Here is a 26,927-nt window from a genome sequence, read left to right as displayed (position 1 = left end):
TCGACTTACCATGAATAATTTTGCAGCGTTTCACGACTGCAGTAATTACCAGCCCGGTCTGGAAATGAGCTTCCTGTGTTGGGTGAGTGGACAAGGTGAAGAGGCCAGAGTTCAGAGAGAAACTGCTGCTCTTTCACTATTATTGGAGACAGTTGCTGTCCTTCAGGCATCTGAAGAGGCCTCTTGACACCACTAATTATGGATGATGAGCCTATTCAGTTAACTTGTTGTCAGATATCGCACCTTGGCAATGAAATAATAATATGTAATATGGTCAAACCATGATTTAAATAGAAAATACATATAATCATTAGGACTTGAGTTACAAGTCTCATACTTTTTCTTTTAGTATGGCAATGGCATATAATTACCAAACAGAGTGTTGTTATGCATTTAGGTTTGGATAACACTGAATAACATTTAGATTTTTTTTTCTTCTTTGTTGGTATTTTTGTTTTTGTTGTAATTTGACATCAGAGGTATGAATGCTTTGAATAAGGATCTACATTAAAAAAGGGTTAGATAAGTACTAGAAGTCATAAAATGGAGTGAGGGGTTTTTCAGGAAGTGACTATAACACGAAGCCAAAACAAATAATAGATAAATGAATAAATAAATGTCCTCTGTAAACTATTTTCAAATTTGATGGATGTATGTGCTGAGGTTGAGATTGGAAAAGCTGCTTTTATACAGATATTGAATATAAAATTAAGTTTTTACTTGAAACTATAACTATAACAAAATTCTTACAAATGAATATCACTATAAATTTTCCTCTGATTATTTACATTCAGTAATTTGCTATTTAAAGTCTTCTGAAATTTCATGATTAGGTATACGGGAAATGCTTTATTGAATTTAACATGTGCTATTGAACGTAAATATTCAATAGACTTAGTGTAGACAGAAAAATGATACCTTACTGAATGCTTTCAGTGTTTTCTTTTTCTCGGTCTGAATGAGGACATGTTAATAGCCCCAAATAAAATAGAATAAAATAGCCCCAAAACTAAACTCTGCAAAAGACTATCCCTTTTCACACAGACTGGCCAAGGTTAGAATGGTTAGCCTGTAGCCTTTTTCACAGGATGCAAAAAAAGACAAGGGTGTCTTTTTTATGCTGATAAAATGAAAGAAAAAAACATCCCCATCCTCATCCTCCCACTGTTCCTCTTTAGTAATTCACACATGCAGGATAGAAGCAGCTCGTAGATGTGTGCTTACACACATCAGGCCAGCATTGCAGAATCAGCTGCATCAGCATCATTGGTTAGAGTGCAATGTTCTGCAATGACGGCTTGCCTCTGTTACTGCCTTCCTTGCCAGCTCAGGAACATATCAGATGTGGGCAAATTCCATCCCGCATTCCACTTTTCACTTTCACAAATCAGACCCAGCTTAAAAAAATCCTATGTATAAAGGCCTAAGGATACTGCTGAGTAGCTTGTCCGTTTTGTTTGAATTAGAAAATAGGGACATGGATGAGGATGAGGATATCTTTTTGTGGTCATAAGGCATGACCACTGTGTGAAAAACTGGAGAGAAACAAGAGAGACAAGAGAAAATCTATCAAATAGTATAGCTGTTTGTGTTTTCCTATCCTGTAATCAGATTGGATGCAGTTTAGACTCTTATTATGCTGAATTTTAGACATAATTGTTTCCAGGTCCAACACAATAAGATTGACTTTTTAAGCACAAGTGACCAGGCTGCTCATCAAGACATGAGGCTGACAGGTTCAGCTGCTTTTCATATGGAAAGGAGTGCATGACTGGAAAGGACTTGAGGCCCTTCTAATGAAGAATATACTGTATATCCTCTGACATATGGTGTGACACAAGCTCTCATGCATGCAGGCAGAACTCCATCTTCTGTTCAGGTGAAAACCCATTGTGTCAACAATTGACACTTTCCCAGCCCACATGTTTGAACCTAAAGGGGTAAATGATGTGTAGAACGGAACTAGAACTCGGTCTCCAATCTGCTGTTTGTGTGGGTCCCAGGTGGCATGTGGACAGGCCATGTGGGGTCCTTACAGGGAAATTCTGCATAATCCTTTTATAACTATTGGATTGAATTAAGCCAATTATCTATAGCACACTGGAAGCAAAAACAAGTTTATGAATGAATCTTATTATTGAGAAAATCCAATAACAAGCCAACTGAGATAAGCTGTAAGTAAAATTTTACTTTAATTTTTTTCACATGTCTGCGTTCGCATTTTATCTTTCCACCTCTTTTCAGTCATCTTTCTTTCAATCCTCTTCCTCTGCTCCCCTCCCTCCTCTGTCCCACAGTTTGTTTTCCAGCCTTATTCTGCTGGTGGATGTCCCAACGGGGGCTGAACCTCCACAAAGACCTGACACCCAGAGTGAAGGAGAAAGGGGCTGCCAAAAGAGTGCCCGGGAGAGAGAACGGCAAGGAGAAAATAGAGGGTGAGAGGTCAGATAGGAGAAGAGAGGAAGAAGAAGAGTGTAAGCAGAGAGGGGAGCTGTAAAGAGAGCAGAGAATAGCGGACAGAGAAAGAGCGAGGGGAGGCCTTAAGAGGGAGGAGAGTATTGAGAAAAGGAGGCAAATAAAGGGCGGAGCACGGAAGATAGTCAGTGGTGAAAGCGATAGAATAAGAGGAGGAGAAAAGAGGCAGGAGAGGATAATGGAAAGAAGACAAAGATATGGAGAAGAGCAGAGAGAGAGGTAGAGGCTGGGAGCAAAGGAGGGATAGGGATTGGACACAAAAGAGTATCCAGCTGAGTAGAAAGGTGGAGATGAGAAAAGGGGAAGAGACAGACTTGATGAAAAGAAATCAAGCTTTGAATAAAGAGGGAGGGAGAGGGTCGGTTGCCTGGAGCTTGTGTGTGAGTGTGTATTGTAGGGGATGGAGGGTCATAAGTAGCTGCTAAAAGGCTTGTGCCACCTCTGCTGAAGGAGGAGCCCTTCAGAAAACATCTCATCAGTTGAATGCGTGTGTGTGTGCGTGCCAGCGTGCAATTTGGAGAGGAAGTGTTTTCAGGCCCAAACAGCGAACTCGTGAGTTTGCCACAGGTTAGGTGGCTGCACACTTTCCTCCCCCGTGACACAGATACACAAACACACAGTGTCTGGCCAGTCCAAAGCCTGTTAACGCCTCAGCCTTAAACATCAGCTCTGTGTCAGACTGACGGTGTTCTGCTCTGATGTGGCTCTGTCAGAAATCATATTGTTCTCTGTTTTCAGTGTCAACAAAAAAAGGATGCATGACAAATTTGAATTCCTTAATAGGGCGAAGGGATGAAGGAAAAACTTGATGAACCGAACCTTTTTGAGTTGGAAGGGTGCACTTTTACATTTGCACCTTGCAAGGTCTTCCTTTTTTTTCTTGGGATAATTTATAATGAATTGATTAAAATAAATCACTTACCCGTGTGCTGCTTAATTCGTGTGCACACTTTTAAGTTGTATAAAGTTATTTAATCCTTTTCAGACATGAAATGCTTTATGGTTTCATCAGTCTGTTAAAAAAGATTCAGACATGGGTCACATTAACAGGCATGTTTCTCACGACTCCATTCAGACATACCCTAAGGACTGATGGAGAGTCCTGTGGTGGACATGTACCATTTACCATTCATGTGAGATTGGAAAGGAAATAAAGTGTGATATAGCACTATGCACAAGTCTGAAGCCGCCCCTCACTGCTTCATATTTTGTTTTCAGAGTGCCAGACTTTCTTTTTGTCTTTTAAAGTGATGATTTCCAAAGCACTGTTGGCATATCTCAGCATGGTGTACAATGTATTCTTAAAAATACTGAGAAAACTGGACAAGTGGAGGACAAAAGAAGAAGTGACAGATGAACAGTATCTGAAAGAGAAGCAGTTAAGAAAAAAAAATTACATTTTTAATTACAAGAAAGCTTGCCAAGACCTGAGGGAGCCAGACTTTTTTAAACTTTTGCTTCTCTCATTTGTCATCCTCCCATCAATATATATTTCTTTTTGTATGTTTTCAAAAGGCAAATTCTTTTGCTTCAGTGAAATAGACATCACAAGGTAAAAACCTCAGTGTCCATCTTAGAAATGTGTGGATGAATACGGGCATGATGTGCTTGTCATCAAACGTTCATACCCTGCAGTGGCACATTTGCATCCGCAGATACAAGGTCTGCTCTTCCCAGATCAGGCTCTGTAACCACAGATCAGAGCACAAAACCAAGGACACAAGAATAAATAACACACCCAGCTGAAAGGATCTATGAAATTTTTGATCTTTTTTTTTTTTTGCATATTTTTATTTGCTATTTTCTTGTTTCCTGTTAGCAATTACTTTAGTTTCTGCTGTAACATAATTTACATCCTGCGCCTGCTGATGACACAGCACAGTCAGATATATTCCTTCCAAACCAGGTAACAAAAAGACACCTTTATGTGTTTGCAATGAAACATCATTTCAAAGGTTTGCTTAAAATTAGCTGCACAACTAGATGGAAACCCTGCTACTCTTTTGTTAGCTTTAGGTTTGGTTGGTCAGGTTTAGGCGCCAAAACAATGCGATGTAATTTGAAAAAAAAAAGAAAGAAAATGGTTTTGCATAAAAGGCAGCCTTTCAAAATCCTTCATGTCCATCTCAAAGGATCATTCTGTGACAAGGTGATCATGGCAATGGGTTCCGTCAGCTCAGAAAAATGTATACAACTTATGTGTGTGGTTTCTAGACCACATTGTGGCTTAGTTTTACACTGAAGATTCAGATGACAGCTGCTGTACCCACACAAGTCACTAAATTCAGTCCCTCAGTTTTAAAAAACAAATTTTATCAAAATTACATCAAGCAGGTGTATGGAGTCATGTTTGTGACGTATGTGTCCAGTCTGAACTCCTGAGTATCTCAGTCGGTTGAACCAGCCTCCAGTATATAGAGGCTGATATCCACCAAACCCACATTCAAGTACATACCGATGGCCGTTTACTGCATGTGATCCCTCTCTCTTTCTCTGACCACTTTCCTGTGTCTCTACTTGATGATGAGATGATGAAAGCCAAAAAAGCTTTAAAATGCTCCAGCTGTTGAATGATGTCATCCAAAGTGTTAAATAATGTTCACTGAGTTTTTAGAGCTGCTTAACTACCAGTTGAGACAGTGCGAAATCAAATAGAGAACATAGAATTGCATAGTCCCTGTCAACTAGTTGTATGCATTACAAGAGGGTGGGTTAGTTTGTTTGGCTCAAGAAGCAACTTTGTGGGCTGAACTAAAGCCAACACAGCAAAAGATGTAATTTCTTAAATGGCATGAAGTGAGTCGGTCAGTAAACATCCAAGATTAACTGCCAAATTTTACAGAAGGTTATGACAATTTTTCATGTATCCCAGTTTCAGATGAGTCCCTCACTGGATTTTCACGGCATCCTCAAAGTCTTGTGCAAGTTCACAGCTTGTGTGTCAGATGTGACCTTAAATCCCAGGACGGCGACGGCTAACTGCTGATAAAAACAGCGGTTCACAAACTAATAGGTTTAGTAACATCCCAGTGATTACATCCATCTTATATGTACAGTCCATGATCCAGCATGAATTAAAATATCTCAGACCGCATTTCCAATAGAAAAGAACAGCAAGAAAATTTGGAAACAGAAGCTTTTCTAATCCACTTGTCAGTTTGTAAGTAATTTGCAAGTCCTCATCATTATCCAAAAATCTAAAACTCTTTTCACTAACAGATCAGAATAATTAAGCAAGTGACCTGCAATAATCCACAATTTCCATAATCACTTGGATGTCAATCAAAACATCTGGACCATTTTAACATATTCAGGTTTTGGCTTTCATATTGTCATTTATTTTGGCATCCTTTTCAACTTTTCCGTCGTTGAAGGCCACACTAAATAGGTGATCAAAAAAGGTCGTCAGTGTCATGTGTTTTTTTTCTTTTTTGTATTATAATTTTTTTTTTAATTTTGCATATATTTTAAGAAGACTAAAAGAAGGGACATGCCATCAGTCCATGCAGTTCTTTCAACAGTGGGACTCCAATTAAAGACAACTGTCAGGATTCCTAACTGAACTGAGAGGGAGAAGGACCCAAACGCAGGACTACAGGTGGAGGAATGATAAAGGTGGCTTTAATGACACAGAACTAAAGATGCTGCCAAAGCAGGAAAAACAGACTACAGACAGAAGATACAAGGGTAAAACACAAGCGTAATAAAGCAAGGGTTGACGCACACACAAACCTAAAGCTGCCTAAAACTAAAGACAGAAGCACAAAAGTAACCCCCTTAAAGTAAAAAGTAGCCCACATCCTGTTTCACTTAATGTTTATGACTCACAGCTACTTGATTGAGGTTAGGGGACCCCACTTCCTGAATTATATTTTGACTACAAGAACCAAAAACTGGGGTGGTCCTGTCCTCTACCCCTCTATTTCCACCCTTGAAACCACAGGCTCAAAAAAGTTTCAAGGGAGATATTTCACTTCCAAAACAACAGCTAAAGTAGAGAGGCAGAGTTTTTTCAATTGCCTGTGACCTTTGGGTTGGCGTTTGCAGCATAAAACATTTCTGATTGGTCGAGCAATCCCAGTCTTTTATTTCCATCTTTCTATCTCAGTAATCGCAGATTTAAGCTCGTAGCCCAGTCGAATAGCTCATAAAATCTCTCAACTTTTAGTTGTACTGCTTGAATAGTTGATTCTGCTTGTAAACATAACATTCAAACTCTGCCAGTATTGACTGCTTTAATCAGTGAACTGTGAACACTGTGAACTGTGGTGGTGGATCAGGACAAGAGAAGAATCAGTGTTATGAACGTTTAATCTTAGATTCTTTCACAGTGGTTAAGTTTTGAGGCGCAGATAAAAAACCCACAACTTAAAGAAATGTGCAAGGCTAGCAGATTTTGTTTTAACCCTGCGGAAGCGCACATCCTGCTTTGACTGCTTCAGTATGACCCAGTCCAGCAGTCTTAACATTCCAGCAAGAAGTGGCACTCTTAAGTGCTCTCTCAAGTATTCAATTTGCCAAAACTATCCTGTACCTCTGAGTGAAAACAGAAAGGACCCAGGGCTGAAATAATCTTTGAATCAATTCAAAAAAGATCCTTGGCTGTTTAAGTTCTGGGTGCCGCTGGTCGAACAGCGTCCCAGGTAAGGTTTAGGCACGAAAAGTACTTGGGTTATATATCAAAATTATTAGAAAAAGGTTTTGAAATAATGTTTCGGGTTAAAATGAATTCCTTCACAATGCTATTGCTACAGGACTTCATTTTATTGGCTGCTGAGGTGACGCATGAATATTGGATTTCCAACAGCTCAAAGATGCCGGTAGAAGAATATATTTTGAACAAACATAGTTCTTTATGCTTGAACAACCAGCCCATGGAGTTGTCATGGAAATAAAGAACACAGTCCTCATCCATTCTTATGCCATGTTTAACCTCTGTCAGAAAAGTAATTCCCTGACATCATTTATGAACGCAGTTTTATTTAGCTCTTCACAAGTGACAGAAACTTGGCTGTCTTTAAACGCACAGGTATGGACTGTTCAGTTAATAACTTACTAACATTATCCCAATAAATCATCAGCTGGCACAGCATTCTACATTTTGCTCCCGTTAAAAAAATGCCACTCAAGAAATTGACGGTTGTATTTTACATCATAAATGTGTGAAAACGATCAGAAAGATCTGACTCTGAATAATTCAAATAATGCGACCCTTCACGCTGTTGTGTGGAAAACCCCCTCATCACGCCGTCTTCTTCATCCATCGTGGTTTGTTGAACCACTGTGTCGGTAAAATCGGGAAAAAATGGTGGCGTATCTAAACAAAATCAGCTGCGGTTCTTCATGTTCCAATGCAGTATTATGAGCGCCTTGTACTTTAATCAATCACAGGCGGTATCTACAGCAACTCTACACATTTATTTGAATGATCAGGTGAGTTGTTTACGAGACTCAACACGTGACCAAAAACACTGACTTGCAGACCGGTCTACTCTGCTTCATGCTTCTTGATTTAAAGCCTTTAAATCACTGTACAATAAAGCTGCACAGCTCAGAGGGACAAAACTGCAGTAAATAAATTGAAATGATTATAGTTGTCAGTGGGAACAGAGAAAGAAAACGCGGATGGAAGGACATTTAAAAAGGTGGATATTCTTGCTCTATTGTCCCCCAGTGATGAACCACTGAAGGGGACTTTTTGTGGTAAGGAAAGCATGTTCCCAAGCTGTCGGTCACTTGGTAAGCAAGACTGTGGGAGACAAAAGGCATGTGTGTTAGTGTCAAGGCCAGCAGCGCACACACTGTGTGTATTGAATGTCTTCACACTGAGGCGAAACCATGTTTTCCTCACCAGCAAATCTATTTCTATTTTCCCTTTTTCTCCACAGAACATGACTCGGGGAGTGTGAGTAGGTGTTTGTGTGTGAGCTCCTGAATGGTGGTCCATAGTGTTACTTTCAGAGCAGTGGGCGCCTCCTGGGTTTGTGAATGAAAACTAAGAACGGAACTGCAAATTAGACAAGAAAATGTCTGCTCGTAAGTGTTTGTAATCAGATGGTTGAATGTGTGTGAACAGGGAATGCGCATAGAATGGTGGTGTACTTGTTTTTATACATTCAAGCTCAAGAATGCTCTGTCAAAGGCTTTGTTGCAAGAGCACTGTGAATGTCCTTCATACTTTCATGCAACTGATAAAATCTCCTCCATTTTTCTTTGCAATGTTACTTTGAGAAGTTTGAAAAACAATTTATCCACATAAAACTCATCGTCATAGTTTTAAGTTTCTGTCCAATGTTGTTCGCTGCTGTGTGTATCTGAGGTATCTGAGCAGCAGCCAAAATAAAAAAGCTAATAAGCTAATAAATAGGAACTGTTTGAATACACCGAGTGCTACTGAAAGAAGCTTCAATGCTTCCTTTAAGTGTCCAATAGCATAGGATACACTGGACCATCCTTTATGACAGAAAACGAATAATTCCCTCCCACAATCCCTTGCGACTGCAACTGTCAAAGTGGCGCTCAGTTATCTTCATCCAGTTGTAGTGGTGCGATTGAAATGCCTGCTTATTCACTCCCACACTACGCTGTTAACTATATAGAGGACTCACTTGAGGATAGGGATAGACAGCTGCTAATGCAAATTGGGCACCTTTCATCCTGTCACAAAAACAGACACCAGTGGGGTAGGTTCTCACCAAATTTGACATAGTAGACTAAAATGTCAGTTATAACATGACGAGAATGTAAGTCAAAGCTTTTGGGTTTTTCACAGTTCCTTTAAGCAGTACATGGTCTGACTTTGGGGTTAACTTGCTGGGATGTCCACCTCTGGGAAGATTGGCAACTGCCTTGAATGTATTCCACTTGTAAATAATCTTTCCTACTGTAGAATGATGGACTCCACAATGTTTGAAAATGACCTCTCCTAGTATAGTATATACAAAAAGTCTCTCCTCCTTGGCCTTGATGCACACCTGAATTGTCCAGACCAGCAAACTTTTGCTATTATAGATGTGCTCATTAATCAAGTCAATTTAATTAGCAGCACCTGACTGCTACTTACCCTCTTCATTCATGTGGCAGCAGTAAGGCCGTACTTACTTTTTAACACCATTTGAAAAAAAAAAACAAAGACAAAGTAAAATATGCCATCTGTTGTTTGTCTGATGTTGTATTTACTCAATTTCAAGACTTGGCAAGAAGCAAATAAATGTCCCGATACATATGACCTCAGAACCTAAAGCGGATGGACTTTCTTTTCAGTTTTACTATGCACACTTAAACCATTTACCCTCACAAATAGATGTGTGGTTAGAGATCAGCTGTTACACCAGAACTCTGCATGCAACTCAACATTTCTGTATGATGCAAAATCACATTTCATCTGCTCAACACAACACATTATACACTCTGTAGGTTGACTGTCCATTTTCAACCTCTCACCTACAATTTCTAATCAATGCTCTGCATCTTCAGCAGTGACTCCACTTACAAACTTGCCTCTCTAACCCCAAGGCCCCTCCACAATAAATGAAAACATGTCATTACAGAAACACGACATCTTTACATTCCCTGTACACTGCTTTTGTGAGTGTGTCTGTATGAGTACTTCTCACAGGGATATCTCCATCCCCCTACAGCACTTCTCTACACTGAGCGATAATGAGAGGAATTTTACACAATGGACCCACTTTTCTCTTTGGAGTCAGGAGAGAGACATATTGAGAAGGGGAGACAGCGAGAAAACAGGATATTGGGTGAAAAGAGGGGCTAATACCAGGGAAAGAAAGAGACGAGAGGGAATGACTGCAAGAGCAAAAAAGAGTGATTGCCTATTGACTTGATGAGAGAGGATGCATCATTACACAACTGTAAATCCCACGAAGATAGTGTGTAATAGTACTTTCTTTCCTCCCACTGCTGCATTGGTAATTTATCCCTCTCTCTATCCATCCATTTCTACCTCTCTCTTTCACCCTGTCACCCATCAATCTTTTTCCAATTACCTGCTCTGTCTATCCACAAATCCATCATAATCATTTCCATGGTAACGGGTTGCATCCTCCATTGGCTTTGGCCTATTGTTCAATAAAACTGCACTCCAAAAAGCAGTCTTTAGAGGAGAAAGAAGGGGATACACAGAGAGGCAAAGATCTGGATATTGTCTCGGCGACTAATGTCTCTCTCACGTCTCCAAAGCGTCAACTTCACAGCAGATTCGGAGCTTAATTTCAACCATGCCGTCCATTTATCAGACATTTTATTAGCCATTATGATTGGATTGGCTTCATTCTGAGCTGATGAAAAATCTTCACTGCTCTAACAATTGTCAATTACAGTGTAAATGACAGAGTATAAGTGACTGTGCAAGGTCAGTGAAGAACAAAAGTGATATGTATTTGTAAAGAACGAATGGGAACCAAAAATCTCTTAGGATGGCTTTATGTTCGCTAACTATTCATGATTGTAAGTTAATCGTCACATATTCTGAGTCTCTCGGGTCTAATTTTACACTCGTGATTATGAAAGGGCCCTTTCCCCCCCCACAGATTGCTGTTTCCCTTGAAGAAATCTTTTCTATAATATTTGAATTCTCTAATTCAAATATTCTCTTTTTTCTCTCTTCAAATGCTATGGTTGGTTTTCTTACTAAAATGTCTTCAATCACCTTTGTCTTTGTTGCAGATGCGTACTTTGAAATCAAGGTGTGGGAATGGTCTGGAAAAGGTAACTTATCTCTCCAGCCTTACCCTATAATGGTAAGAGCACGGTGCCTTGAAAATGTGTACATTTTTGTACCTTCCTGTCTGTGCTTTTGAAATAACTATTGTGTCCTCCTAATGACAAAAAATTACCTTTAAACATACTTTTATGTTAGCTATTTATTTTCCATACCCTCCTCATCCTCTTCAAGATCATGCGTGAGCTGAAGCCAATCCCAGCCAACAAAAAGAGGACACCTTGGCCAGGTTGCCGGTCCATCACAGGCCCAACACACAGATGACCAATGATGCACTCTCGAACACGGACCGTCAATTTAGAATCACCACTTAGACAGGGATTACCCACACAGAAAGTCCCCAACTGATATTCAAAGCAGGAACCGTCTCATTGTGAGGCGCCAGTGCTGACCAACACAGTACAGAGTAGCCGGAGAAAAAAATCTGAGCAAATCATTGCAAATGTAATTGTCCACACAGAGATTTGTTTTATTGAACAAATGTAAATGCTCTGACCCTGATAAACCTTTGCAGAGTCTCAGCCGGCCTAGCAGTTAGGCAATAGAGGAAAAACTCTACCTTACTTTTGCTGTCTCATGTCAGACATTTCTACCTAGCAAACTCAATCTAAATACAAAGATAATTTGGGTTTACTGCAGCACACAGGCTATAATGCGTGTTCATACTCCTCAGCATGTCGTCTACCTGTCACTGTTCTGCATTTATTCAGCTTCTATAGGTCAAATAGGACGCTAACTCCCCCACCGTAAGCTGTATCTGCAAACCAATTTTCCTCTTGAACTTTGCTCCACAAACTTGCTTAATTACATATAAAGTCTTTAACATTCAGGTATAGCCTAAGGTGAATGAGCAGCAGGCTCCATTCTGATGGGACATAAGCTGTAGCCTGAGTATTAAGTTAAACCCTCTGTTTCCTGCTGTGGGAAACAGACTCAGATCTCCATGCTGCTGCCATTCAAGTGAATGTGTATTTGATGACCTAAAGTAATTGATATTTATAGGACGCATAATGGTGTGAATTTAATTAGCAAAACAAAAACTTTGTTATTCATTAGGAGATGCTGAGACCGTTTACTACTCTGGTGTGAAGTTCACACATGTTGAGGGCCTTGATGTCTTTTCTGGGAGAGGAGTGAGGAAAGAATGTGTTTTCATTAGTTTTAAGGAGGAGCTAATGATCCCGCGAAGCCTTTACAGACAGATTACATTAAAAGCTCAATATGAGTACCACATGAATTTCATCCACTTGACTTGTTGCTGTTATTTGCCCTATTTTCAGCCTGGTATAATGTATTATTCTCTTGCTTTCAATGGTTAACAGCGGAGAATGTTTGAGCGTATGAGAAGCTTGCATGACATGGTGACTGGAGTCTGAAGAGGTTTGTTATTGTGTTGGTCAGAGTCAAGCAGCCTTCTCAACCTCCCCTTAGTACACTGACCCCTTCTCTCTCTCTTTCTGTCTCTCTCTCTCTCTCTCCACTCTGCACTGTTGCTCTCTCTGCCGGTTAATCTGCAACCAAGTCACCGCATACAGGCGAAGAGACAGGAAATCAAAATGCAGGGAATTTTAAAATAAAAGAAAAAAGCTCACTGCAAATTTTCTACTTAAGAGACATTTTTTAGTGTTCATAAGAGTACTGAATTCTTCAGTAGGAGTGCAATTGGTAAAGGTCCCTAAAAAGCATTACCAATCTTGGGGACACTGGAGCTTTTTATGAGTCTTGCCATTAAAATAATTCTATCGTCAAAATAGGTGGAGACAAACATTGTCCTAAATGTTCCAAATGAAATAATAAAGAGGGAATTTTTAGTTCTGTCAACTCTGGAAACCCACTTCTTGGATACACAAGGAAGAATCAGAGCAGCTCAATCGAAGATGATAAAACTAGCGGAGTGGCTGTGAGCTCCAAAATATCACTCGTTCATGTATTAGAACAGAGAGAAAGACAGAAAAAAATAGAGAGGAGGCAAAGCAGTGGCCTTGAATTAAAATGAGTAAAAGAAAATGACTGCAAGGGTCTGAAACTGGTGCACGGTCTGTGTAGTTTGGTTTAATATTAGGATGTTGCTAATTTAGCAGCATAGTGGTTGTAATATATATAAATCAATTGCTATGAATTTAGTGTGAATATAATCCATCAATATAACATCTCGAAAACTAACATTTAGGACAAACTCTATGATTGAAGTGGAAATGAATAATTGCTCTTTCAACCCCAGTTCCAAGAAAGTTGGGATGCTCTGAAAAAAAAATCAACAAAAACAAAATGTTTATTTCTAAATTTTATAGTGGAATTTCTTATTCATAGCAGAAAATATCAAACTTACAAAATGTGGAAAGTGAAACAAATAATATGTCATTAAAAATGTCAGCTCATCTTCAAGTTGATCGCAGCAACACATCTGGAAAAATGTTGCGAGATGGCCATGTTTAACAATGTCTAACATCCCCACTTCTTCTAACAACCCTCTGCAAACATCTGGGAATGGATGAGACCAGCTGCTGGACATTTCTGAGAAGAATTTTGTCTCGTTTTTGCCTGATATAGGATTCTAGCTGTTGAACAGCAGCATTTGTTGCTCTAAAACCTGGAAATACCATATATTATTCCACGTCTTTGCAACTTTATTTAGGGGAACATTATCATAAAATTTGTCTGTATAATTTCTTACAGATTGCTTAACTTCTACCTGTCTTTACTTCTGAGATATTCTACCATAAATAAGATGTTTGGATAAGTGGTTACAAAAATGAATAATTTACTGCCTGGCACAGTCTATATGAAAACATAAGTCTCTAAGTATTTGAAGGTATTTGAGTAACACAGCTTAAACTTTATGTGGTACTTTAATAATAACAGGGATGTTATCTAAGTGTATTTGTTTATATCCCTTTGATAGCTGGAATATATTAATGGTTTGATAATATTTAAATATGAACGTGAACAAACATTTTGGTCACTAATGACAAATGTGTTTTTCAGACAGTTTCTTCAGATTGTAACTGATGGGACCATTTCTAAAGCTTTATGTAGTTTATCCAACAGCTAAGATGCTGTAAAAGTCGTGCCTTCGTTTGTGTAATTTTATTTTGAAAGTTGTAACCGGAAGCCCTGATTGAGATCCTGTTCAGTTTGACAGTGGATGCTCGGTGTGTGTGTGTGTGAGTGAATGAGTTAGTGTGTTTGTGATTGTCGGCTTCCTGCTGTTGCTCTGTGTCCGCACACCGTCCGTCTCCTCAGTGTTGATCGGCTCGCCATGGCGGAAGGACGCAGAGAACCGCCTCATCATCTCCTCTCCGCACCGCCGGCCAACAAGCGACCCTGCCTTCGCCCTGCACCCCGAGGTCCCGGTCCGGGGCCCGGTCACGGCAGTGGGTTGCCCAGCTCCCGGTATCGTTCCCCGGAGTCCCTTCTGGACTGCGCCGCAAAGGCAGTAGCGGAAAAGTGGGCCTTCGAGAGAGTGGAGGAGCGCTTCGAGCGGATCCCTGAGCCCGTCCAGCGGCGTATCGTCTACTGGTCTTTTCCCCGCAACGAAAAGGAGATATGCATGTACTCTTCGTTTCAGTGCCGAGTGGCCGGCGAAGAAGGTCCGTCCGCGACTACTAATGGGGCTGGGGGCACAGGGTCCGGATCTACGGCTGCTGGTGGTGGCGGAGGATCTGCCGCCGGTACAACGGCTTCAGTGGGGGCAGCCGGAGCGGTAGGGACGGGAGACGGGCTGCCTTTCCGCCGGGGTATCAGGCTGCTTGAAACGGGTTGTGTGGAAAGCGTTTTACAAGTTGGTAAGTGGACTATTTCTCTCTAACTGAAGCTAAGGTTTTTTTGGCACAAAAACGACGAACAGTTTCCGAGTTCCTGCTGCTGGATCTATACAGGGGATGATTGATGGAAGTTTTCCTGCCATCGCGGAAAGTATGCAAAGCGTCCACTTTCAGCGCATTTAAAACTACTCGTGTTTCTCTGTGTGTTTCTTTTCTTTTTTTTAGTTTGGGAAAACTTAGAAAGAGACATTTGCTGTCGAATTAAGAGTTCATAATAGCTTTCTGGGAAAAGGGGAGCGAAGACAGGGTTGTTCGCTAGCATAGCCGGCCAGCTGCTGTTTAAAAATTAAAGGGCTTCCTATTGTGGCTTTTCATTACTGTGTAGGTGTACCGCTGCTGCGTTTTTGTCCATTTTTAACTCTGTCATAAAGCCACCCGCTTTTCCACCAGTGGAAGCTGTTTTTCAGAAACTATTTCCACTTCTCCCCCTCTCCGCGGCTCCTCGGCCGGAGCTGGCTGGAGCCGTACCCCCGGCATTGAGGCAGGGGGAGGCGCGGAGAAGGAGGGCTGACAGACGCGGATACAAAAGCACCCAACGTAGAGCGTCGGAGCTTTATTTTTGTTTGTGAGAATTCCCCTTTGCACGACCCATCTTTACTCAACTTCGGTTGAGAGTGGCTTATGCGAGAAACAAAGGCGGTTATTGGGTCTGGTAATATGATTAATCCAACGTTAATCCGGGGGAGAGAAAAAAAAATCCCCCGCAGTTTTTGTTTATTTGCGGCTGCTGGTCCGACCGGACAAAGAGCGCAGTCGTCACCGACGTGGAAAAGGAACGTTGGAGGAAATGTGTAGCCATCGTAATTTAAGTTAACCTATTAGTAGTTGCGATATTTCCATTTACTGGTGCTTTTGCCCGCAGCCCTCTGAGTCGCTTGCAACACAAAAGGTTTCCAGTTGAAATGATCGATAAGCGTCTCGCATTTCCAGCGCTGCAGAGAGGCTGCTTTCAAACAAAGGGCCATTCCGCAAAGCTCCCATCTCCACTCACGTCCTCCTCTGCTCCTTCTCCCCCCCCCTCCCCTCCCTCCAGTCCAGCAACGACCACAAAATGAGCCTGGGCATCAGGGAAATTAGTGGGATGAAACCGACGGATAGTCAAAAACAGTCTTTTATGGTTACCAGGAGGATTTTTCTGGGGCCATATGGTGTGAGAGTCACTGGAGCTTGTCTTGGGTTTCATGTTGCTCCAAGGTATCAGGGGGTGGAAAGCTTTAAACTGTGCTTGCTGCTTTTCTCCGTGACTGCTGTATCTAATTGCATTTTATAAATGTTCGTTGACCCCATCCCCTAAACTAAAGCAAATCTAAGACTTGTGAATATGTATTTGAGTTTTGCTCTGGGTGAGAATTGTCACAGCCTGGTTTTGCACATCTTTTGCAGAGAGCTTATAAATGAGTAAGAACCTGTGTTTGTTTTTGACTGCTCCAAGACATGATATCGATTGATTGTGAACCCTAATCTGAGTAGAAGCAGCCTGAGCGTGTTCTTAGTAATTACCTACATTTCCACTTCATGTCATTACAAGCATGTCAGCTTAGTCCCACACAGGTGACACCATTCGAACTGCAAAACTACATTCAGTTTTTTGAGGAAGCATCTGTATCCCATTGGATAAAACTCCAGAGGAAAAAAATTAAAAGTTGCAAACAACAACAAAAAGACCTGTAAGCAAGCAGACACTTCTAGTCTTACCTGTCTCACCTCCCACTCTCCCTGAAGGTCAGTCACTGCATGCAGGCGCTTGTTTTTCTCTCGGTCTGTCAACGAATAACTGTGTGGCGTGGGGATAAGACCTGGCAGGCTCTTCAATTTGAAGGGCATGGGAATCGGTTGGTGTGGAAGGTTTTGCCGACTGATTTAGCCAGAGAACAATTGTTTTGTATGTTTCCCGGTTGAATTTAGAGGGCTTGGACCACCAAGCCATGCTATAACAAACTGCACTCATTAAGCATCGCGTTACACAGCTGCAAACAACAGTTTTAAGGCGGCTTTCACCTGACTTGGGATAATATAATCACTTAAGACAGAGGCCGTACTTGTTCTCAGAAAAGTGAAGTGTTCGTGTCTTATGTATTTTGTAATAGGAAGTTGCTGGGTAGTGATTAGGGAACGAGACTGAGCTGCATGCTGACACATGTGCGGCGATGATGCACGGCCTGAAAAATGGCATCTCAGACCGAAGAAATAGCAGTTACAAAAGACTTGTATCCAAGCATCGCACCTCAGGCAGGTGACGCTGTGTTTTCATGACATTTTGGGGAACAGAGTCAGCCGTTTGCTTGTGATTTATTGATTCCGGGAAGAATTACACAAACCCGGGGCTGGGAAAACACAGACGTGATGAGCCCGTAAGACGGACCATCGTGAGTTCTAATGGTGTGTTCTTCCTCACAGCTATCACAAGCAGGGCGGCGCCTCGCGTTCCTGTAAACTCGCGCTCATCTTTTGATTCGGTTTTTGTCCTGCTTTCTCAGAAGCGGTCTGTCAACGGTGAGATTCCGTGTCTCTGTTCATTCTCCAGGTTTTACTACCGGCAACGCACTGTGGACATGGTGGTGAACTGCTCGCGTGCCGTATTGCTGTTTGACTTCAAAGTTTGCACCTTTGCAAAGATGAGTAATAGCAAAATGTGAAAGAATCAGTTGCTAATTTTATAATCCGTATCGCCAAAGATATCTTTCTTTTAATGCGTCAACCATTCAGAAATGAGTTGACTGGCATGTCCCTCATTGATTCCGTCCACCTCTTGTGCATTACGGGTAAAGGCTTTTGTATGTCACCCCCTTTTAACAGTAACACTGACGGATAGAAGGGACGTGAGCTCATCAACAACTCATCAGCCCATGTGTTCATAATAATCTACTCCTCGCCCCGAGTCATAATTAGAATAATCAAAGCAAAGCGTGATTGTTTTTGTCACATGCTTCCCCTCCCTTATGCTACACACACACATACATATTTACACACACACACACACACAAGCTCAGCCAGAAGCCTTCTTGCTAGAGCCTCTATAAAGTCCTCAGAGAGCAGGAGGAAGGGATATAACTGGAGTGAGGGTGGGGTGGAGGGGGCTTCTTTCGCTTTGAGTCAAGCGTTAGGATTACTGGGTCATGCTTTGTTACCCAGCTGTAGAAAAACCCCTTTTTCACAGAATAGTGGGGGGGCACGGAGTGTGTGCGCTTGTCGCTGTCTCCATGACGTTACATAAAGCTGTTATGGTTCCCTGACACATTTTGAAGCACCGGTGACTCTGACAAAGTGAGGCGGCAGTGATCAGAGACACAGTTTGAGATTCTGAAGCTTTTAATAAATTAAATAAATTAGAAATCACTTATTCATAAATGAGTTTTACCGAACCTCAGAGTCATTATTTTGTACGAGCACCTTTATTTTTCAATACAGTATGAACGTTCATGGACGAGCTTTCGTGCCATTTCTTAGTCCTCCTGGTGCTTCTTCGGATCCTGGAACCCACCCTTCCATGGAGGCCATTTCTGAGGCTTCAGTGAACAGTAGATGGATCGACTGAAGGGTCAGAAGCATCTCTCGGGTCCTGTGTCAGGTCTTTTGCTGGATTTTTCCATCCATTGCTTTCAGATGCTGATCATCTGTTTCTTAGGCCTACCGCTTCTTCTTTTGTTCTTTATTTATCCACTTCCTTCACACTTTCAGGCCACACTCCACACCATTGCTGAAATATGCCAAGTCGTCAGCTATTCTTTTTGAGAATCACCTTCTTGGTGGAAAAACACTATTTCATGTCTGTCGAATTGTTTTATCTTTGGAATCTTTGAAAGCCTGGAAAAGGTGCATTTACACTAAAAGATTACAAGAAAGTCTGTTTTAATATGAGCATTTCTTTGGAAAAAATCTTTTAGACACTTGGCAGCAGTTTACAATCTTTAACTTGCAGAATGTGTGTGAGGATGTTGGCTGGTGCTGCCAATATCTCCTCAGATGTCATTTCCTGGCAGGATGGCCGCAGGGTTCCTTGTTGCGGAAAAGCTTGCAAGCCTCTGGTGTAAATCTGCCTTTTGGCTTCTCAAGAGTGTCTTGTGATAAAAGACAGAGGAGGCGGTGAGCTCATCCTCGCTTGCCTCATCTCCCATCTTTCTTCCTGACTGGAGTCCTAGGACTGACACTGCTTACTTTTAATCAGCCCTTCCAATACCTCCATTCCCACCATGTCTGTGCATTGAATAAAACAATTTTTTGGCCTCGTCCACTTTCTTTGTCTCCCTTTCCACTTAGTCATCAACTGAACCTACGTGAGTTTTCTATGCATCAGGCTCTTTCCCTCCCTGTCTGTTTCCTCATCATCGTTCAGTAAAAGATGACTCGCACTTCGATCGGACTCTGTGAGTAGTGACGGGCTGTTGGTTGGGTCCAATCGAAGTCTCGAATGTTTCTTTTTTCTTAACTTTCCCTTCACTTCACCCTGTCCTCTTCCGTTTGTGTGCGAGGCTGCTGCTGTTTGAGGAAGTGTTAGTGGTTTTGACAGGACGGGGTGGGGGTGGGGAGTGCTGGAAAGAGTCAGTCATGACTCTGTCTAGGTCAGACGGCTGCCGACGATGTGTGTGTTTCCACACTGTCGGGATGTTAGCTCATGTTCTTCTGGGTAGCTATGAGTAACTACACAGAGATCAGGCCCACGGTGTAGGTCAGCTGACAGTGTAAGTTCGGGGTGTGTGGCTGTTAAAGGGTTTCATACTGGTTGATCTCTGGTCCATTGAGGCCTAAATTGAAGACTTTTTCAATGCATTTGAAATTTCAGTTTTCTTTACAGTCCATTATTTTTCATATGCGGGACTTCTCCAGACTTTCTGTTTATTCTCCTTTTACATTTGTTGGTAGTTTTGTTTTAAAATATAGCACATTCATTGATTTCCTTCACGCTGCACTCAGCAGCTTTGTTTCCAGCCTCGACCTGCAGCCGTTTTCACAGAAAATCTGACCCACAAATCTTTGAGATCTCACAGGTGCTCCTAGGTTTGTTAGTTGTGGTCAGAAACTATTGCAAACAGATGCTAATGAAGTCTTCGGGGCGAGTTCAGGGGTGTAGCAACACTCCAGATCCACAGCCAACTCAGTCAGCTTTTTTGAATTGTATATTGTCTTTGAATGTCTTTGAATCTTTTGCCTTAAACCTAGACCTTATTTCTGGCATGAAATACGTTTATCTACTCACCGAGAACAGTTTGGCGAAAGTCGATGTCCTTCGAATGCTATTTAGAAAACTCGCGATCAGCTTATATCCATATAATGGAGTGAATGGGGCAGGGATGATGCAGCCTCTAAATAAGGCATTATCTGTCTTTATTTCACCAATACTTTAAGACAAATGAATGAACTAATGTGTAATATAGCTCTGTTAGCTCATTGGTGCTGTTATGTTGCTACTTGCAGCTATAGGAGTGCTGACGGAGGGATTTCTACACAGGCACTCTACTGGGACCACTTCATCCACACGCCCCCCCTGGAGCACAGTTTATTCACTCCGTGCTCTGTGACAGTCGGCTAACTTCACACAGAGTTTGCTACTGCTAGTTTTGTGCAACATGGCAGGATATTTATCAAATTTTGACAACATGAACGAAGACTTTGAGTAAGACGGACGTTCTTACCGGAGTGAATGAGCTGTGCTGCAGCCATGCATGTGGATGAAGTGGTCCCAGTAGAGGTGTGTGTAGAATTCCCTCTGTTAGCTCTCCTATAGCTGCAAGTAGCCACATAACAGTAGCTATGTGCTAACAGAGCAATAGTACGCGTTCATTCATTCATTCTTCTTAAAGTATTGGTGGAATAAAGACAGATAATGCCTTATTTAGAGGCCGCATCATCCCTGTCCCATTCACTCCGTTATTTGGATATTCTAAATAGCTTTCGAAGGACGCCAACTTTCGCCAAACTGTTCTCGGTGAGTTGATAAATGTATTTCATGCCAGAAATAAGGTCTCGGTTTAGAAATACCAGAGTTCCCCTTTAACCTTCTTGCAAGTCACCTACACCATTCTGAGTATTTACTACTGTTTTGACAGTCTGATTCACACCTGCAAGTAAGCTCTCAAACTTCAGGTTGGTTTTATTTCTGTAACTCAATTTGAGATTGAATCTGGGTTTAGCTTCAGTTCTGTTGGCGAATGAGTGTGGAACGGCTGACTCTTTACCGAAAAAACGTTATCTGCAACCTTCGGATCAGCTGATTGTGTGCATGTTGTGGTGGAGCTTTGAAGACAGGAAACGCAGACAGAATGCTGGTTATTGTGTTAGCATTATGAGCGAGACAGATACTGTTACAGTTTGAAGCAAAATGTCACCTCACCACACCATACTGAGTCAGCACTGTGTAAAGCTGTATTTGCAATATTTTTCAACCCTTTAATGCACATAGGTTTTTCATATCAAACGGTGTTACATTTTGAGCTTCCAGGGGCTTTAACATCCACTTGCAGAGGGCGTGGAAGCGCAGTGCTAAAGCAGTAACACACTCACTCCTTCAGTGCACCAACTGTTCGCTCGTCTCTATTCAGTGTTTTCTTGCCCAAACTTCAGCCACTTTACACACATACTGTGTCCTCAGCCCCAGTTCACAAAACAGACAGAGGATATTTAATCAGTGTAATTAATTCCTCGCCCGCCACGCTCAAAAAGAGACGTCGGTTAAACAAATTGTCCCCGCGCTCTTATTAGCTCTCAGATAGTCTGGTGAAAGATGAGGCCATTAGGAAGACGCGCCGTTGCTCCACTCATCAAAGGGAGCCGCACCTGTACGCACGCACGTGTAAGAGTGCACGAGGCCTGATTTAAGGGAGAGAGAAAAATCATTAATCAGAGGGCTTCCATCACCGATTTTTGAGGCACAAAAAAAGCACGTTGGAAGAGGAATTGGAAAGTGTTAATCCACAGTTTCTCTTGTCTTGTTGTTGCTAAGCTCTCTTCTCTTGTCTGTTAAACAGCAGCTCTGGTTGTTGGTGATTGTGTTAAATGAACACCTTTTCTTTTTCTTTGAAATAAGCCACTCAACGCTGTGTCGTACCTCTTTAGAGGTAGAAAGAAACTCGAAATTGCTGGAAGTTTTAAAGCGGTTAGTAAAAGGTCAGATGTGTGCTCTTTTTTTTTTCTTCTTTCTTTCTTTTCTTTTTGGAATCGGCACCCGTGACATCGGCTAATAACAAACCGCAGTCTTGAAGTAACCTTTTTTTTCAGATCCAGTTTTCAAAGAGAATCTCTCCCCAGGACCCCCTCGGCTGCGTGTTTGTTTTCTGCAGCTGTTGATGTGCTCTCGCTCAGTTTCCTTCTTGTTGAGGAAGCTGTAGTGGGCATCGCGAATTTACACCTTACACACAGGAAGTGCTGCTGCTGTAGTCGGCTCGAGAAGTTCAAGCCCTGTGCCAAAACTTTTCTGCCTGTGACCTCCTGCTGTGGTTATGCAGAAAGTGCTTCCTTGTTTATCTCGTCTTCAACGCTGTGTGTGTGTTGCACTTTTCCAGCGCTTGCCAAGTTAATTCATGAACCAAGCGCACGTACTTTGCACAGAAGCATCGCCGAACTGCAGACAGTGGAAGGCTCCACATTAACTGAACTTAAAACAGCCCTTCGTGATCACTTTGAAACTTCTTGGGAGACACAGTGACAGAGTGTGACATTTCAACATGCCTGTTTTCTGGTTCAGCTCATCCTGCATTGTTCTCATTTTATATCCTGTGCTCTATGTTTAAACCTGGCCTCAGGTGCTTTAGCCACATTTTTGCAGCAGTTTCCAGCTTCAGCTGCAGCCTTGTTTGCATGAACATGTGAAAATGCCATGCTTTGCTGCTGCCTGTTTGCTCACCTCTGTCCCTCCACACCACCTCCTTCCCTGCAGTTGTCTGTTAGCACTGCACACGTTTATATGCGATTTATTTATTTTTATTACCCCTATGGTGTTCTCATACCTCTCTATCTTGTGTTCTGGCGTGTTTTCCTCCTGCCTACCTTTGCTGCTTTTACCTTGGAAGGTGGGTGTGCAGTAATCATCCTGAGATCAATGGCAGTCTTGTTCTTTTAGCTCTCGAAGCTTTCAGTTATTGCGCCGTTCCACACCTGTCTTTTATTAGCTCTCTCAATGTGCACAACGGTGTGTTTACTGCAGTCGTTGTACACATTTGGCCTCTGTCCATGTCTCGGAGACGGGCCGGAATGGAAGGGGAAGAGTGAGCCTTGCGAACTGGATAATTATGTCTTGGCTTGGTTGTAATTGCCTAACAAATGTTGGGAGAAAGGAAAGAAGATGGCAGAGAAGGGGTCATTTGAAATGCAAAGCAGACCCAAATCAAACCGTGTCATGCGATCAGACTGCTTGTGCTCCCAAACTGCTATAGTATCATACCACTTCCTCCTGAAATATAACCTCATAACTCTTCCCACATCTTAGTCACATTTCTGCAAAGAAAATACAGATTTTTCAAAGAAGAAAAAGGCAGAATGATTGATTTACCGTGATTGATAACTGGATGGTAAAGGAAAACAAAAAGAGCCTGTGTCTCTTTGTGTTATAAAAGAGAGAACACTGACTGAACCTTTACAGTGAAAATATCAGGGCTTCTCAGGACCAGTTAGAGTTTATTTGACCTTTAGCCTCAACAGAGCATCTCCAGCTGTGGTCTCTTCTTGTTTTCATCTGCCACTTTAAATGTAAGCTACACTGCATGAATATACGAACCCCCCTTTTATAGCTCTGAAAATATCTTTTTCTGTGTGTTGCACACATGCAGCGTTCTGAGCACAGCACTCTGCCTCCTTTCAGTAATGAAAATTCCTTTTCTTTCTGTTCCCATCTTGCCCCACTTTGTGTTAGCCAGTCCTGAGTGTTTCTTGATCTCTATGCTAATGCTTTCCATCTTTCCTTTGAATGCAGTGAGTTTGGTGCTTTATTGTGTTGCCCATCTCCTGTTGAAATAGGCAGTCATAGATCATAGATCTCAGGCACAGATAGTCGTCGCCCTTTTCTTTTTTCGCTCTTCTTTTGAATACACACACAGCTGCTTTTGCGATGAGCGTCTGCATCCTATGTGCTTTCCCAATCTCAGCAGCACTCAAAGCCCCTCACAACAACAATCTATTACAGTGAGTAAGACAGATGAGGACCCAGAGGAGCCTGTTGTGTGTGTGTGAGAAACTTCCATTATGGTTGGATTGGGAACTATTTCCATACATTTGGCTGGCTTTGATCTAAGGGAAAGGGAGTCCACAACCATGCTGAATATCCTCTTTCCTTTTTCAGTGTGTTTTGCTGAGTGTTGTCATGGCCCCCAGATGGTATCTGTAGCTTGGTCATACACTGTTTAGTCGAAAAACATTTTCAGCCAGCTGCATTCAGCCGTTGATATGTAAATCATCAGCACTAACCTCTTCAAATGATGCGAATTTTCTGGTTGCAAAGGTTTATCTGTCTCTTTTCATGCTGTGCGTTTGATTTCCCTCCTCATCTCCACCATTCCCTCTGCCCATATGTATGAATAAGGTTTAAAAGGAAGCTCTTTGTGCTAAAACTTCAAATACTCATGTAATTTGGAGACCAAGTTGCCTATTATGGTGAGTCTGTTATTCAGAGTCGGTCCTCATTAACAAATGGACCTGGAGTTGCCGTGGCTGAAAGTGAAGAGTTTGTCATCTTTTGAGTCAGAAGCGTGACTAGCACGCACATGTTTGCCCCCCAAGCATCCTTCAAACTTGCTGCCACTCCTGTTTGCCTTGGTAGAAGTAGTCATGATCACTTTGTCAGTCACACACTGTACAGCTCAAATTGTTTCGTTATGCCACTAATTGTTCCTAAAGGCAAAACTGATACAAATGTCGAAAGGAAAAAAATGATTCATTTTAGCTTGTGAACAGTCTTTCCCTTATTAAAATGTGTCATTTAATATCCATTTCACCACAGTAGATGGTTTGAACAGAAAAATATCCCGTCCGCCATAATTTGGGTCATATTTTTCTAATTTTGATCAACATTCCCGTACATTCCTGTGCCTTTTAAAAAGAGGGCAACTCATCTTTCAGACCCAGAGCAACATCAACATTTATTTGGGGTTCTTGCCAAAATGCATTGCTCTTGTTTGGTCTCTTTGTTGGTCTCCACCAGCTAATGAGAGAAAAAAAATATATCAATTTTTAGCCGCTAATGCTCTAGTGGCGAGGATTTTTCATGTTATGTGAGTGAAATTCAATCATATCCAGTGTGTGAGCAATACCCTTCATGAATCCCAACTCTTAGGAGAATTTTATAAACGTATTGTTGCTCCTCAGCTTTCCTCTTCTCAGTCTGACTCATCTATCTGTTCTGTAAGAGCCTGTTGGGTCATGTTGCTCTATCGATGGCCTCTTTTTCTGTACCAGACAGACTGCTAGCTGCTAGAGCGGAAATATCCTCTATCATATCAGTTTTGATACGAATCACTCCAGTTTTACTTCTTTTTTCCCACTGTGCACCTTTATCCTGCAGTTTCCACCATTTCCCATCCTTATTTCTTTCTGTGCTTGTCCCCTCGACTCTCTCCTCTCTTTCTCTCCGTGCCTGCTAATAACAGCACTCTGTGTGGTTTCTTTTAGTGGAAGGCCAGCTATGGCCCATTAGGCCACTGTCTCACCGACAAATGAATGGTGAGATGACTGCAGAGAGAAGAGGGAAGGATGGAAAAAAGGCAGGGGTGGAGATGGGATGGGTGAGGGAAGGAGATGAAGGCAGAGGAGAGTGAAGGAGAAGGAGGAGAGGGAGAGGAGGATGTGAGAGAAGGAGGAATGAAGGAGAAAGAGTGGGGTGAGAGGAGGATGTGAGAGAAGGAGGAATGAAGGAGAAAGAGTGGGGTGAGAGGAGGTGTGAAGCAAGGAAGATGCGACAGCAGGGAGGAAGAGGTGAGCTGAAAGGCAAATGTAAGAAGTACATAACCAACCTGTCACCTCTGGCTCTCCCTTCCCCCTACACACACACACACACACACACACACTCACTTCAGTCACAGAAAAGCCAAAGGGGAGGGAGGGACCTCATTAGGCTCTCAGCAGTCCATCACACACAGGGAGAGAGCCTACAGAGCTCTGTGGTGGGGGGATGGGGATGCCCGCAGAAAAGAGGGGAGCAGAGGGAGGAATGAAATTGAATTCATAGGAGCAGTCAAGTGCAGCAACACACACACACACACAGGGGACATAAGGGACCAGCTCCCACCACACACACACACACACCGCCTCTGTCCCTGTGCAACATGATTAATGTGGTCAACAGCCGTGAGGATCAGTCTGGTCGAGACCTCTCACCCTCTTACACGCATGCACACACACACACACACACACACAAGCACAAAAGCCTTCCTCTGGCTCCTCCACCAGCACACCCTCCTCACCCCAAACAGCCATCTTTAGCCTCCTCGCACCCAAACAAAGATGGAATCAGCTGCAGGGCGTCTTTCTGTGTGTCGAATTTGTTTATCTCATAATCTGTTAATTATGGTTGGTTGTAAATTCATCCATTTTAAATGTTGGCAAGATGTTTGATCCTAGAACACTTGAGCTGCCGGTGGAGATGAGCCCAGCAAAAAGTTACCGTCTACTTCATGGCTATAAGCGACGTCCTGTTCTTTTGCTACATGCTTGTGTGTGTGTGTGTCCAAATGTGGGTATTTATGAGTGGATGAAGGTTTTCTAGTAGTTGTCACGGTGGAACAGGATTAGTAGCCTTCACCGCTGCCTTACACCTCATCACTATTGTAGTGCGTGGGTGTGTGTGTGCGTGCTGGGGTCCATCAGTGGAGCTTTGTCTCCGGGGGTCCTGCTGTCCTTATACCCAGGCGGAGGGCAGAGACTGTGCATGATGTGAGCGCTCAGGCTTTGAAATATCCCCGAAGTGA

The 26,927-nt window shown here is 42.3% G+C and overlaps 1 protein-coding gene across 1 annotated transcript in view; it reads left to right on the top strand.

Moving 5' to 3' along the window:
* The first annotated feature begins 14,375 nt into the window (after window positions 1-14,375).
* The window catches only part of zswim5 (zinc finger, SWIM-type containing 5), a 55,093-nt gene continuing 42,541 nt past the window's right edge, over window positions 14,376-26,927 (top strand). Inside the window, exon 1 of the mRNA XM_072363218.1 lies at window positions 14,376-15,000. Coding sequence (XP_072219319.1) covers window positions 14,475-15,000 — 526 coding nt within the window. The 5' untranslated portion in view covers window positions 14,376-14,474. The remainder of the gene's footprint in view (window positions 15,001-26,927) is intronic.

This window comes from Leuresthes tenuis, unplaced genomic scaffold (genome assembly GCF_036924035.1).
Source record: "Leuresthes tenuis unplaced genomic scaffold, fLeuTen1.0.hap1 SCAF_14, whole genome shotgun sequence".
NCBI lineage: Eukaryota > Metazoa > Chordata > Actinopteri > Atheriniformes > Atherinopsidae > Leuresthes > Leuresthes tenuis.
This window is presented reverse-complemented; position numbering and strand designations above follow the sequence as displayed.